Below are 15,123 nucleotides of genomic sequence, written 5' to 3' on the forward strand. Positions count from 1 at the left end.
CTCCAGCATTTGTTGCACACGTTTCATTACAATTTGCTGGAAACAAATAATAATACTCCCGACATTTGCTTGTTGTTCTAACTTATCAACTTTTGACAAAAAAATTGAATCCTCCTTAGCTTTAAAAACGAAAAAATCGTGCTTCGTTTCATTTTACTAATATAGGCAGTATTCATCTAATTGGCGATTATTTGTCCATTTGCATAACTTACTGGCTTTCGGCTATGTTAGGGTCGATTTGTCGTAACTAAAATTTGCGAAACTTAATCAACTAATGGATTTGTTAATTTCAGCAAGTTTATCGGGTTTATCTACTAGTTATTTAGTCTTTCATGACTTTAGTTAGTCCTCAAGAATACCAACCTTATTAGGGCACATAGATGATCTCCGAATTTGTGTTTTAATGTACTGCAGGCACAAGGCGCGTCCTTGTCGGACTATTTGTGGTTTGACTTGTGTGGGCGAGGCGAGGCACCAGCCTATGGTGGCAGACAGCCTGCGTGACACGGCCGCTGCGGCGGCACTCGACACCATCGTGCTGAACCGTCTTCTTGTACGATCCAGAGGTGACAGGGAACGTGGTGCTGTAGAGAAAGGGATTCGTATCTTAAAGTTACCTCGTCTAATAGAACAACTTATAAGAATTTATTGTATTAGGTTTCAGAATTAACAGTACTTTTTTGGCTTAGAGAAATTAGCAGTCATTGCTTAAAAACTTCTAATAGTGGTAATTACCTGGTCCAGTGAGGCCACCCTCAGCATTGGGCATACCGCTGAGCGGGCTACTCAGTTTCCTGCGCGCGCGCAGCGGCGGCACGATCTCGTCATCTTCTTCGCCATCGGGTGGAGTGACATGTATTGCTATGTTGTTGCCCTCTTGAGTTTTCCTTCCATCCGATTGCCATCTTAAATCTTTTAAAGCCCCTATCTGGAACGCAGACAATACCAATTTTACAATAAGATTAACATACTGACTGTCAGAGAAATGACCTGTGTGCATGTGGTGGAGCTCAATTGAAATTCATGTGATGGAATACCATAAATTAGTTAAATCAATTCTGGTGGCGCAAATATATACAGATCCAATAAGATGTAGACTACCACATAAACAAATAGAAGATATCTTCCGTCTTCAGTGTGTACTTTAAGAGCGGGCGCATATCTTTAAGTAAACTATCGCACAACTGTTATGCGATTGTCGATTATCGATTGTTTCGCATCCAATTCAAACGTTTAGTTACACAACAAAAAAGAGTATTGTGCGCTTTCCCATATAAGCTCGTATGAATCAAACCGAGACTAAACAGTTGTGCGATAGTTTAGTTTCGGGTGTGCACACGCTTTAAGTAGATGTAGATTAAAGGTTTTTTTTACTCATTCTTAGATCACAAGATAAATGTCAAAGAATATGTAACGTACGCCAAGCACACAATGACCAATTAGCTGTATAGGGGACGTTGTGCTACTTATACGGGACGGACGAGATCTATACTGATAATGTTGTAAAGTGATCAGCAAAGTGTCTTTATATTTGGAAGTTTATCTTAGCATTTAGTTCTTATTTGGTGAAGAAAAAGTTTTTTTTGCATGCCGGTAGTTATAATTTTTAAAAATTCGCGCTATGTAGGTTCATATTATATGGAGTTATGGATTCTAAAAATGACTCCATGTTTCCCAAAATCGTCTGTATTCAAGTATTTATAATAAGTTATAAAAGTAACAAAAGGAATAAGACAATAAGTAAAGTTACGCGCAGATTAGGACTAATGTCTCTTTAAGTAGTTCAACAAAGAGATTACGCTAAGAACAATCTGCTGTGGAACAAATACCCGAAAAAGAATTTGGTCATTATTTTAGTCACGCGTTACTAATGTTACAAATGAACTTGTTATAAAAGAATTATAAATTTAGTTAACGACAAAATTCTGAAAGCGGAAAGTCGCGCGTATGCTGATTTTAAAATTTTAATTTACACTAAATAAAATAAATAAATTCAGAGTAACTTGTAACACAATAAACATATAGTTGATTAGGGTTGTAATGGAACTCCGCTTCCGCATCCGCAAGTGCGGAACTTCCGCAAGAAATGATAACTCCGAATCCGCTTCCGCTTCCGTTATTTCTTAGGCGGAGTTATAACGGAGGTTAATTTATATCTTTAACGCGAGTGGGGCGATTAGGTATAGTTTATGCGGCCCGCGCGGCCGTGATATGTCAACTAACTACTTATAATTGTTGTACATTATATTTGCAAAATAAACTGTGTCTTGTAGTTATGTACCAATCTGTATTTTGAATTAATTTAGTTATAGTTTTCATTTCTTTAATTAACCTCCGCTTCTGCAGAGATGAAGCCCTGCGCAACCGCATTCGCTTCCGTTAAAATGGCCTCCGTTATAACTCTAATATTGATTTAGTATACCTAGGTCACTATGTTGTGTCTACATCTCGCACACATACCTATTGACTATTGAATGTCCCGTTCAATGCATTTAAATAACTGTCATTGATGTCTTGATTGTTCGTTTACAATGTGATCTATTTTAAATGCTTTAGAATGGAACATCTTGAAACCACAAAGCGTTCAGCCTTCGCTTTGTGGTACTAAAAGAATTAGATTTATTGATAACTTTTACATTAGAAGGATATTCGGATCAGGCTGGACGACAATTTGTTTCTATACGATTGTTTCGGAAATGGGAACTAACGTATACTGAGTTTTTGACCCTTTTTAAAGGTTGTTTCCAGAAAACTGCTTCATGCAATCTTGCTAATAACTTTAACTTAGCTTCAGACTGCTTGTCTTTGCACACTTCAGATTGCACAACTGCAAAACATTTACCTCATAAAGCGTTATTTCTATTGATGTTGTTTTTTCTTTTTTTTTTTTAATATGTCTTTAATCGATCAAGTTACGTGAACATTATCATTATTTTAATAACTATTTATACAAAAAAGGTCATCATGCGGAGTTAATGGATTGCATTTTACCTACCTCTAGTTGATAATTAAATTTTATATAAAACAATGATTGAACATGTCACATAGAACAAGTCTAATTCAGGTAGCAATAAAATAAGCAGTTAATTTTATCCTTAAAATGATATATTGTCTATACTGATATTTTTTTCGAAATGCCAAAGTTATCGGAACTATAAATAGGAGTGGGATGTATTCGGGGATTTACCGAACGTCAAAGTAATCATGATCACAAATATGGTAATAAAATCCTATATTAGATAGACAACAGAGATTTGAAATATGTTAAAAACATAAAATATTAAAAAAAAGCGATGAGACATGTGTTCGCATATATTTAAAACCAAAAGCTATTGAATACTCGTAAAACATGTAAATGATGTCGTTGTGAGACTTAGGAATTTAGTTATCTAGATCGCTAATAAAAATGCCACACAGGCAGCGTAGGATCCGATCGAAGCGATGATGACCCTGGCTGCCGCTGCGTTTGTAATGTTAATTCTTTCGCTCAATGCTACTGATAAGCGTTGTCACTCGAATACTCAATCGAAGCCGGTTGAGGAAATTTCAGTTGTACCTTTATGGGGCATAAGTCAATGCGAGTATCTCTTTACATCGTGATGTTTCTTTGATAATAATTTATCCCGAAGTTTTGATGACCTTTTAGAGGAAGTTGTGCTGTAGTGCATGTTAATTATATGTTTGCTAATTAATTTTTTTTATAAAAGAATATCTGCTTTGCAGTTTGGCAACTGTTTTATAAGTCAATGTTTAATTTTTGTGTATAAAAAAGTAAATAATATGCATTAAATATAAATAAAACTGATACATTGTGAATGCGATTTGTACATTTTATGTAATATTTAGGTTAAAAGCAGTGTTATTAAAGCTGAAGCAAAATGTATCAATTCGTAATTAACGTAAATAACGTAAGTAACGTAACTACACTAGTTCACTTCGTTAAACACAAGAGATCTGTAAATATTTGTGTTATCATAAAGGGACGTGGTTTCTCCAATCACGCTTTGATTCGAGAAGCCAATTGATTAAGTTTGAAGAAAGTTCAGAATAAGTTAAAACATAGTTAAGCCACAAATCTACTTGAATGAGTGATAAGAGTGTTAAATAACGTTAGAAGCTACATAAAACATTATAGTACATGTGAATCGCGCTGGGTGTAATTTGTGTCGCTAAATTTAATTTAATTGCCACGTATTTCTTGGCAAGGCTGGGTATTGTGAGGGAAATTGTATCACAGAATAGATAATGCTTGTATGTGCACTAATATTAATATTCAAAGACACGTCGCTTCGCCGCAGTGTGTGGAAATGCGGCTACGTATAAAATTGGACTGTACTCGGGAACCGTAGGTTAGATTACCCTTTCATGCGATGGATTAAGTTTTAGAGCTTATTATGTAATTGTTTTTAAGGTATTATAAATATACTTCCTGCCGTACTCATCTTAACGGTCATATAATTAATATATTTGTCATAAACAATTTACGCTGAATTTTCTTTTCTGCGACTGTATAATATTTAGCATTATTTTAGCTTAGCAAACGGTTATTATATTGATCCACAATACGCTTTATCATTGTGTGATACCAACTGATAAGTTGTATTGTCGTAAAATATCTTCCCTGGAAATAATTGTTGAATCATCAGTTTAACTTCACAATTTTTGTTATGTATTATAAAATATAAGTTTACCAGATAGTAATTTTATACCAGAAATTACCTATTCCACGCTGAAGAGCTTAATGAGTACTTAAAGTTATACCGAACTTAAAAAGAAAAAGTTTTATTTGTATTGTAATATTACTTCGTTAATAAATCGAGTGAAAATGTTAAAGTAAGGGTTAAATTAGGTTAAACGAAGGACATAATATTTTAAATATGTTCAAGGAAAAAACAAAGAAGCATAATTTATTTTTCCGCTTGCAACACTTTATTACTTTTGTTGTCACACATTTCTCTCGTAATTTGAACAATGCTGGCATAAGCAAAATAAATTTGCTTAATGCAACTGCAATTTATGGGTATTTTTAAAATAAAACTTACATGGATACATAAACCCTTTATCGGTGCGACCTCGTGCATAAATCGCGCGCCAAAATTTCGCCAACAAGAGTTCCTAATTGGATTTTGTGTCTCCACGTATTTCATCCTTGAATGGAGGTAATTTATAAAAAAATATTCCTTTACAAATTGACATACATTTATCTCCATATTTAAAAAAAATATAAAATATATCTCGTGTAAAAACTACTAAAAAGTTACACTTCTGTTATTTATTGCAAGTGTAAAGTGATACATTTATTAAAGGACTAATGTTGACGAAATCGTTTTCGCAATAATCTGCGAACTTATTGAAGGTTTCACTGCTGATACAAATCGACCTTTTAATTACCATCAGAATAGGTGTCATTATAAATTCTTTCGAAATCGAATCAGTTAACATTACAAAATAGCTGACAATGTATTAGTGCTACGATTGACATGTATTCAATAACAACAACTGGAAAACAATAAAGCTGAATTAAATTGTATGATTTTTGCTTTGGGAAATTGATTCGTTTTTTTTACAAGAGCTTATCAGTGGGATGTAACGAATTGGATGTATTAATGGGCCAAGGGCTTTAGCGTGTTCCACGTATCGCGATGAGACAGAAATACGTAGGCTTGATAAGAGACGTGCATAATGACGACCAGAGTCATGATGTGATTCAATTTGATGCAAAACTTCCTATGGGCCGGGGATTTTAAAGAAAACATTTGGAGTGCATGCGAAATTAACTTAGATGTTAATTTAAGGAATGTTCTTTTTTAGTTGAAAAATAAACTTAAAATGTAATAATAAACGTTGATTACTCTTATTAAAGATGCATTTATTAATGGTAACCTAGATTAATATATAAAAGAACGTTGCTTCTAAGAAATACCTGTGACAAAATGCATTATGCAAATGAGGTATTACCAATAAAGGCAGTCATTGGAGCATAAGCACGACAAAACTGTTTATCTCCACAGAATCATAATAGCATACCTTCAGCGTACCCGTTAAATGGAACACGTACACCACATTTATATGAGAGTTTAATGCCTTATGACTTAAACAATAAAGTCGATAATCGTAAAAACAGCTGTTTAGTTTACGATCAGAACTATGAAATATCGTAAAGTGTACCTGTTTTCTATTCTTGTCTTTACGCGCAATGTTTATTTCATCGTAACGGATTCTGGTTCCCCTGTGACCGCGGACCGGTCAGCGATCTTGAATGCATTAACTGAAGACAGCCTGCACTATTACACAATACGAGACATGTCTTTACTAAAGATTGTAACTATTTTAACAGCTTACTTTTATTCCTTGGTTTTAAAATCTAAAAACTTTGTTAACATTTTTGGTGATGATCCCTTTTTTAACGACGAATTCGATATTATAAATACAGTCAATTTGAATTACCAACAAATTAAGATTCATAGATCATTCTTATAATTGTTAATTATAACTAAATGCGAAAGTTTAGGTGGATGTTTATTAGAGTTTGTAGCCTAAACGACTGAACGGATTTCGATGAAATTTGGCATAAACGTAGGGGATAGTCTGGAAGAACACATAGGCTACTTAGTTTTGATATTTTTAATTCCACGTGGACGGAGTCGCAGCGAAAGGTAATATATAATTTTTACCTTTAAAAACATAATCACTGATGCGAATACTTTTCAACAGTTTTGTATAGGGGTGACTGCGGTATCCCACACTAGATTTTATCAGCCATGATAAATGTTTTCAGTTAACGCGATACACTTGTGCTGTATTCCGCTAAAAAATAGCACTGAATAACATAATAACTGACATAAATAACTATAGTTGTTCCAAGTTATGTAAACGGTTAATCTGCTTTTAATATTTCCTTTGTTGGTCATGTAAATGTATAATTAAGCATCTTTTAAGTTACGTTTTACAAATGACAGTATTTAATGGCAAAAGCAATAAGTTATTATAAATATGAGTTTTTTAACATCAATTTAGCAAAGTTTAAATAAAATTTTTCTTGATGTTCTACATGTACAGTCCAACTGTTCCGTTAAAATTAATGTGCGGTTTACAGTTGGATATTTAGCAGGCTAAGCATGAATTGCATGGACTCACTGGTGTCAGTTAGTGATCATAGTATGTAGTAAGCCAGTCTAGTTATAAAGCTCTACTGTCCAACTGTCCAAGTACCAGGCTTAAAGGTGTGTAGCGGGCTTAACTAATTATCAAAGATAATGCCAGTTATCAATAAAAATTAGGAAACAATAGATCGTGTGCTTCGTACTGGTATAAAAAAGCAACAATGCTTTGATTTAAATGTTTTATTTTTCTTGGTTTTAAAATTTCGCATGTCCTTGATTTGTCTCAGTAACGATAGTAAAGGTTGAAAATATTGTATCAGTGTTTTATTCGTTCGAGTGTGTGAAGAAGACGAGGGCGATGAGATGTTGTTCTGTCCACGGATCACTGGATCGGAATAATCGATTAATGTCAATATTTCACAAAATGAATAATCAAGTTTATTATGAAAAAGGGAAACTTAACGTAAACGTTTGTTTAGATAAGAATACTAGGGTTCGATTATTTTTAGTTAAGTAAAAAATAAGTTTAAAATTCCATTTGACTATGTTTTTGAAAAAAAAAAACATAATATTTTCAAGTGGCATTCTCAATAAAGATTGCAGTAAACTTGGTTTGTCAACAGTGGGCAGTAAAATCGACAATATCCATTTTATTACTAGCACACTTCAATCACAGCAATGAGTCATGCGTCGTTCATGTGGGAAACGATTTGTTTCATTACAGGTGCTATGTTTCAACATTTTCTTACTTATTGATCGAAGTTTATTATCTTACGTTGTAATACGAATTGTCGAATACTTCTTTTTTAAAGCTGTAGTTAAATTGGATACAAAATCTTACTTAAATAGCAATTAATTGAACACAGCATTTAGCATTCTAGACAGGAATAAATATTGGGCTTTCCCAAATCATGAAAAATCAATGTCGATTTGTCGTTCCCATTTTTTTTAAATTTATGCTTTAAAGTTATATTTGTGTGTTATATCAACGGTCAAAATAAGCTTATTAATTTCCAGGTAAACAGATAAAGATTTAAAATAATGATCACAGTGTAAAATACACGTGAAGTGCATGTTAAACCAGTTACATTTCTCCAGCGTAGTGAGATGAATAATTCGAAGATCAAAACGCAACAATGTTAAGATGTAGATAGCTTTTTAAGCACGACTAAGATAAAGCAGACGGGATTTTCAAGGTTCGGACACACGATAGGGCTGCCAACTTTCGATAAACGTAAAATAGCTGGGGGCGAAAAATAAAAGAAGACACCACATGCCAAATGACAAAGACGTCCACCTTTGTAGGATTAAAAAAAACAAACACTGTAGCTTGTTACACACGAACTAGTCAGACCTTTAACTCGACCTAAAAATGCACTAAACAAATCAAAAAGCGTAGTCAGGGTAAACTTAACTAGCATGGCTGACTAAGGTATAGTCAACCCTAGCTTAGAATAGGCTCTCAACGCTTGGTAGCCGAAGACATATAGCTGACGCTTGCAAAGCTGTCGACGACACTCGAAAAGGTGACAGCCCTACATACTGTGCGCGTAATAAGAACGATTAACGACACAGTAAAGTAGTAAAAAGTAAAAATGATGTACATCTTTACGTTCCATCATCTCTCTGTTTTAGTAACAAATAATTTTTTATTGGAGAGTTTTTTAAGAAAGTGTATTTTACTCTGCGTTAATAAATTGTTCCTTATGTGGTGATAGTTATGTTTTAGTCAGAGGTTGGAAGAAAGAAAATGATAAAAGGGAATACATTTCGTTTCCCAAGTAAAAATTAAATAAACATTAGAACTTTAGTTTCATATCAATATAACCAGATATTGTAGACGGAAGTGTCAATGTGTCGTATCGATTGTTGACGATAGAACGAGTTTCAAACATGCATATCTTCTATAAACTACTATAAAAATAAATGTACTCATTTAAAGATAAATGCATTTTATCAGGGCATCAGAGAGATACGTGAATAATTGACAATGCCCGTTTTCATTCGATCGCCAATATATTTGCAGTCGACATGAATTTCCTTTTGGATTTCTGTTCGCCGATACACGATTTAATTGACAATGGAAATTAAAATAACTTACATTTATCTCTACTAAATGAACTTTATTGTTATGAGTTTTAAGATATCGTTATTGATATGTGACATAGACGGTGATATTTAAAAAATTGTACTTTTTAATCGTTAATTTTATCTAATTTACCTTAAGCTGTTAAACAGTAACGTAATACAAGAGTGGTTACAGGAATTGTAAACTGCTGCAGTGTGCATGACTTACGGTAGGTGTTATGATTAGAAAAGAAAGGTCGATTAGGGTAGAGTAACTATGAAACCAAATGACATTTATTGCTCAAACTGTTGATTAAACGGTTTTATATTGTAGGGACAAATAGGAACCTATTGTAGTGGAATATTTGCATCGTGGCATGTTTTTATTGGTCGATTGCAATGTAAATAACCACGTATTCTTTGTTAAAAGGAGTATAGAATTAGATACAAAGACAACACAATAAATTAGATGTTTCGAATTTACGTCGCAACACCCTTGCTTGTCGCAATAATATTTTTACAGCGTACATTTAACAAACACACATTATCCCTGTATTCAATGCATAAAAAACTTAATCTCGCACTGCCAGCTACAAAAGGTTGCTAAATTTAGATTTTTCGTCTGTTCATTGCGACCTCTAAAGATCAACGCGTGAAAAGGAATGGTAATAAGACATTTTATGAATCAAATGTTTTCCGTTGTTGATACTTTGAAACTTAACAAATCTCTTTCGTTCAAAGATATTTAAAATATTTATTTATAATATAACGTTGTGCTTTGCTTTATTGTATGACTGTTTGTATGGCGCCGGACTCTCATAAACGGAAATGTAACTATGTATATGTGTCGTTCGGAAATAGTTGATAGCAGCACCGAAATGAAATGTATGACTCGACAATTTATTTCGTTTGCCTATATTCTATCTTTCACAATGTTTGTTTTGTTTATTGATTCGTGTATGAAAAGAGACAAATAAAACGTGGTTAAGAGTTTCAGTACGGGGTTTTTAGGATTTGAACGCTTCTAGTAATTGTTTAACACAGTTTTTGGTGAAGTAATAAGTAAAAACGTAGAGTAGGTAAGTAATAATAGAAAGTGATTTTTTTGCTTTGACTTTTGCCCTTTATCATTTTTATAAGTAAGATTATTATCGCTATATTAGACCAAATTAAAATTGATAGTAAGTTCACAATTCAAAAGAAATAAACTTTTTAACATTCACTTCTAGTTATAAGTTCTTCGAAAGAATTGTTTTAGTCAAAGTTTTTTTAGATTAAAATTATTAAATCCACCGAATTATTTCTCTTAAGAACGATAAATTTTTAACGAATAGAGATAACAAAGCCGTAGTCTCTCGACAAATTTGAGAATCGTTTATGATAAGGTTTTACGTAGGTGCTTACTCAGTAATCAACTGTGGCGATAATTCGGATGTTACGTGTGTTAATAGTTTAAAATGAGTCATATGCGCTTTTAATTATGTTTGGTTATAGCGCTGTTTTGTACTAAAATATTTACTTTTATTCGGTTGTAGCTACTTAGTCTTTTAAGAGTTAAATTATTTGAAATATTATTAATGGATTTTCTTACAGACGGTTTGTGTATAAAAGTGATTTGACGGCAGATGTATGGATTAGTGAATATTATATTCGCCATGTATGGAATAAACCGCCAATGATGATGGATCCAGCGTAGAATTTAGTGATGAAATTGAGCGATAGTTGTATTTTGACCTTAATCTATGTCATTTTCTTTAGGATAGTTAAATTGTATAGGGATGGAAATACTGCTAGAGGCTCGTGTAAACCAGTGTAATAATTGTGAACACACGCGGATTGTTAGATGTTCGAATTTGAATTTCATAGTAGCATGAGATTTTAATGGGTAGGTGTTTCATTAAGAGTTAATTTACTTTACTGGTATGTAATGTTCATTATAACTATTAATTTATAGCGTTCTTAACTTTAGCTTCATTAATATAGTAAATAAAGCATTGTTAAAAACTACAGCTGCAGTTTGTCCTTCATTGGTATAGATGATAATTTGAAATATGTAAAGCTAACCCGCATGCCCTGTTTATCACCAGTTTAATTCAATTGTCATCTATTGAGGAGATTATTATTAAGTTTAAAACGATCGTTCATCGTCTGGACAAAGATGTAGGAAATAATCAACTCAGGGTCACAAAAGAATGGATTGTCATGTTCGAATGAAGAATGCCTTTTTTAAATAGTTTTAAAAATATAATCTTACTAATATTATAAATGCGAAAGTTTAGATGGATGGATGTTTGTTAGAGTTTGTAGCCTAAACGGCTAGACGGATCTCGATGAAATTTGGTATAGATGTAGAGGATAGTCTGGAAGAACACATAGGTTACTTACTTTTGTATTTTTTTTGTTCCACGCGGACGGAGTCGCGGGCGAAAGCTAGTTTGCAATAAAAGAATACAGAACATTTTAAAATTCGTAAAAGACGTAAAATACTGCACTTATGTTATTCTCGCTTTAACTGTAATATATTCAATACTTTACGGTCCTCCCGTAGAGTTGTACAATGCATACGAAATTCTAGACCACATAAAATGTGAATGTTTAAAATCCTTACCTAGTTCCAAATCTTTGGTATTTGTGATACTATGTCATTGAAATGGAAATATGGAAAATTATTTCAAAAATTACTTCTTAAGATTATTTGTGAACAAAAATGAGGATTTAGCGAGGTATTGGGATACATAGAAAGGGGAAATATCCATTTTTGTGACTTTTGACTTTGACTTTTTTTTGACTGATTCGTCACTGTTTGCCACGTTTTAACAGCTTCTTTGGACTTGACTACTCTAAGCCTCGTTTATGAGTATCTAAAACGATCCTCTCCCTCAGGAGCCTCCGTTCGGGCCGTTACTTCATTGTTTTTACCGGATTGGGAGGCCGCCGGGCTCTTAGATCACTTCGGTGGGCGTTCAAGGATTGACTGGGCACAAGGGCCCCCAAGAGGGGGCCTCTGTTTCGGCTGTCATTCAATAAGCGTTTAGCATTCCGATTGAAGGGTGCCCGAGAGGGCCAAACTTCGGTTTGATCGGTTGCTGCTATCTGATAACTGTTATTGTTAATAAGATATCTAACATTACAAACACTTCGGAAAGCGTTATCGTTGAGAGAAAAAGTGGCGGAAGAAACTCCAGCAACGCTTCTATCATTAATAGGAGAAAATCTGCCGGCTATGAGGCTGTATAGCGACAATTTTGTGATGACGTCAATTGTACATTTGTATACGGAATATCGCCATTATTAGCGAATGGCGATTATAATTGAGGTTTATGAACCTCTCCATTCATAGCATTGTTTAACATATTTAGACCAAACGTCATTAAGGTTGTTACGAATTACTTAAATCATTTTAGCGAGTACGTTTCATTTGATGTTTTATGTTCAATTAAAGATACTTCTAGTAGACTGAGCTTCGCGTTGTGCTGCTTTTTTGTGTAAATTAGCGTTTTATTTTAAGGAGATATGTATCTGTCTAAGTATACTCGTATAGATTCTCTCGTATAGATAGAATTAATGCCTAAAGTTTGCCCTCATCCTATAGAGTATCATTGATTGTGTTCAAAACAATTCCACTTAGTTTGCCTAAAGAACATTTCTATGTTAATATTTAATTGATGGGTACGAATACTGATTAAATTGCATGTTTATACCACTTTGGTAGAATTTATGTCTGGAACGCTCTTAAATACAACTTCGCTGTCGAGATTCCCCCATTCTAGATGTCAAAGACAGTGAAAAATTTCTTTTTCTGTATTTTTGTGGGAAATTTATTGTTTACGTTTTGAAAAAAAAAACAGTGAAAAAGATATTTTAGTAGTAGCAGTTTGTTTTTAGTGACTCGTAGTTAGCTTAACAAAATTGGAACTACGTAGTAATCTGGACAATATCTATATTTAATTATATTCATAAACGTATAATGTATCGCTTAATTAGACAACATTCCTGTTAACAAGAAATTACATCTGAATCTCTTGATAAGACCCAGAGGCTGCAATTAAATGTGTTTATTATATACGTATCTCGATTATGTACAAGCTAATATATTTTTTTAACGTATGAAACTTTGTGGTTAACAAAATATAGCAGTATTGTCTTAAAGCCGGTATCATTGTATAAAATTAAGAGTAACTAAAGAAAAATACAGAGCAAACAAAGTGTTATTTACTACCTGAGATTGACATTCAATTATCAAATGTTCATAACATACATGAAACATAAAAATCTTCCTTTCGCTGAAGAAGCTTAACAGATTTTAAGATTCATTCCGTATTTTCTTAAAAACTACTTTTGAAAATAAAATCTGATTTCATACGTAATGACAAGTTAGAGATTTTTTTTAAATCTGCTTGATTATTTTCATTCTTTAGAAGTTTATTGAAACTACACTAAAGTACGTAACTACATCAAAATTACAAAAGTACTCAGGGGATTGATGTAAAGAAGACTTACAAAAAGTATAGTAAAACAAATGGAACGCTTCTAATCAAAATCTTTTATTGAATCTTTTTCTTGGTAAGTGAACGTGTTTTGAATTAAGATGCTACGAACTGTACGTGATAAATGTTAAGTGCTTTTACGCATTATTAGCACTTTTCCTGACCAAAATTTTCATTGGATACCATTTTTGGAGCGATGTCTTAATCTTATTAAGAATAGCCTTTTAAAAATTATTACGGTTATTAGTTACACAATATTTTATTCGTAAGTAATGTTATTCTACATTTTATATAGACGTTTGTTTTACATTGTATTGTTTTTTTTACATTTGTCCTTGCATGAATAGGTAAGTAATACTTAAGCTAAGATTCGAACCTGATACCTCACTTTAAAGTTATAACTTTGTTACCTTATTATGTTCTATTTAATGTGTGGAACATTAAGTATTAAAAACATAAAATGATTTAGATTAGAATAATTTGTTACAGTAAGAACACGTCACGTAAAAGACTTACAATAAACGACATATGTGAAAATAACAATTACATTTACGATAATATATTATTATCCAATTCTTACTACTTATAAGCAAATTTAAACAAGTAAAAGGTAAACAAATGCCGGTTCATATAGTTAAAATACTTGGGTCATAAAATATCTGTAACGATCTGTATTCATGGTATACACTTTATTTGAGGCCTATTGTATAATTTAGAATATTTAAAAAGTTGATTTAACTTAGCGACATATTACAGTTATGATTTGTGCTAACTTGTTACTAAGAATTTTGAACGCAACGTCCACAAACACTGGACCGTACAATGATACACGCTAGGCAATATAGTAATAAAGAAAGCCATACCTTGAATCAATTGTTATTTGCAATTCTTGATGTTTCTGTTGATTCTTCTCAATGTACTATCTGCTATTATTGTTATTCAACGCACTGCTTCAAACGATACTACACACGGAGTTAAATTGTATGGAATTGTATTTGAATGTTTATTTGATAGGAATAATTTAATAGAAATGGGTCAGGATATGAGCGAGCGATAGTTACGCAGTGACCGTGCGGCATGCACGAGCGCTACTCGCGGCTCTCGGTTATCAACTAAGCACATTAAAACGCCGGTTGATACACAAGCGAACGTTTTTCTTGTTTGTTGTTAACATCACATACATCGCACCCAATCTGGACTTATGAAATTACTCGTTTCCTACGGCCGGCTCTAATGAAAGTTTTTAATTAATTCTAAGGACCGTATGGTCACTGTGTGGGAACGTGGATGTAGAAACTATTCGAGAAGCGAACTAACTAGTTGCAGGATTATTATTTTTTAATCTGTGCAGGTTCCACGGTCGTTGCCTTTGTCTTGAGTCATAGGATTGCATGTAGATAAGATGTATTGTCTATTACTTCCGTATATTCTGGTTTGTACACCGCGCAAGGTAATCGTAAAGTTTA

At 33.1% G+C, this 15,123-nt stretch overlaps 1 protein-coding gene across 1 annotated transcript in view; it reads right to left on the reverse strand.

Annotated features, from left to right (window-relative positions):
- LOC106099448 overlaps nt 1–14,917 on the reverse strand; it is a 16,496-nt gene extending 1,579 nt beyond the window's left edge. The window contains exons 1-4 of the mRNA XM_013278007.1: nt 14,521–14,917; nt 736–928; nt 364–584; nt 1–36 (exon numbers count right to left, since the gene is read on the reverse strand). Coding sequence (XP_013133461.1) covers nt 1–36; nt 364–584; nt 736–769 — 291 coding nt within the window. The 5' untranslated portion in view covers nt 770–928; nt 14,521–14,917. The remainder of the gene's footprint in view (nt 37–363; nt 585–735; nt 929–14,520) is intronic.
- Between the last annotated feature and the right edge of the window lie 206 nt (nt 14,918–15,123).

This window comes from Papilio polytes, unplaced genomic scaffold (assembly GCF_000836215.1).
Source record: "Papilio polytes unplaced genomic scaffold, Ppol_1.0 DF824102.1, whole genome shotgun sequence".
NCBI lineage: Eukaryota > Metazoa > Arthropoda > Insecta > Lepidoptera > Papilionidae > Papilio > Papilio polytes.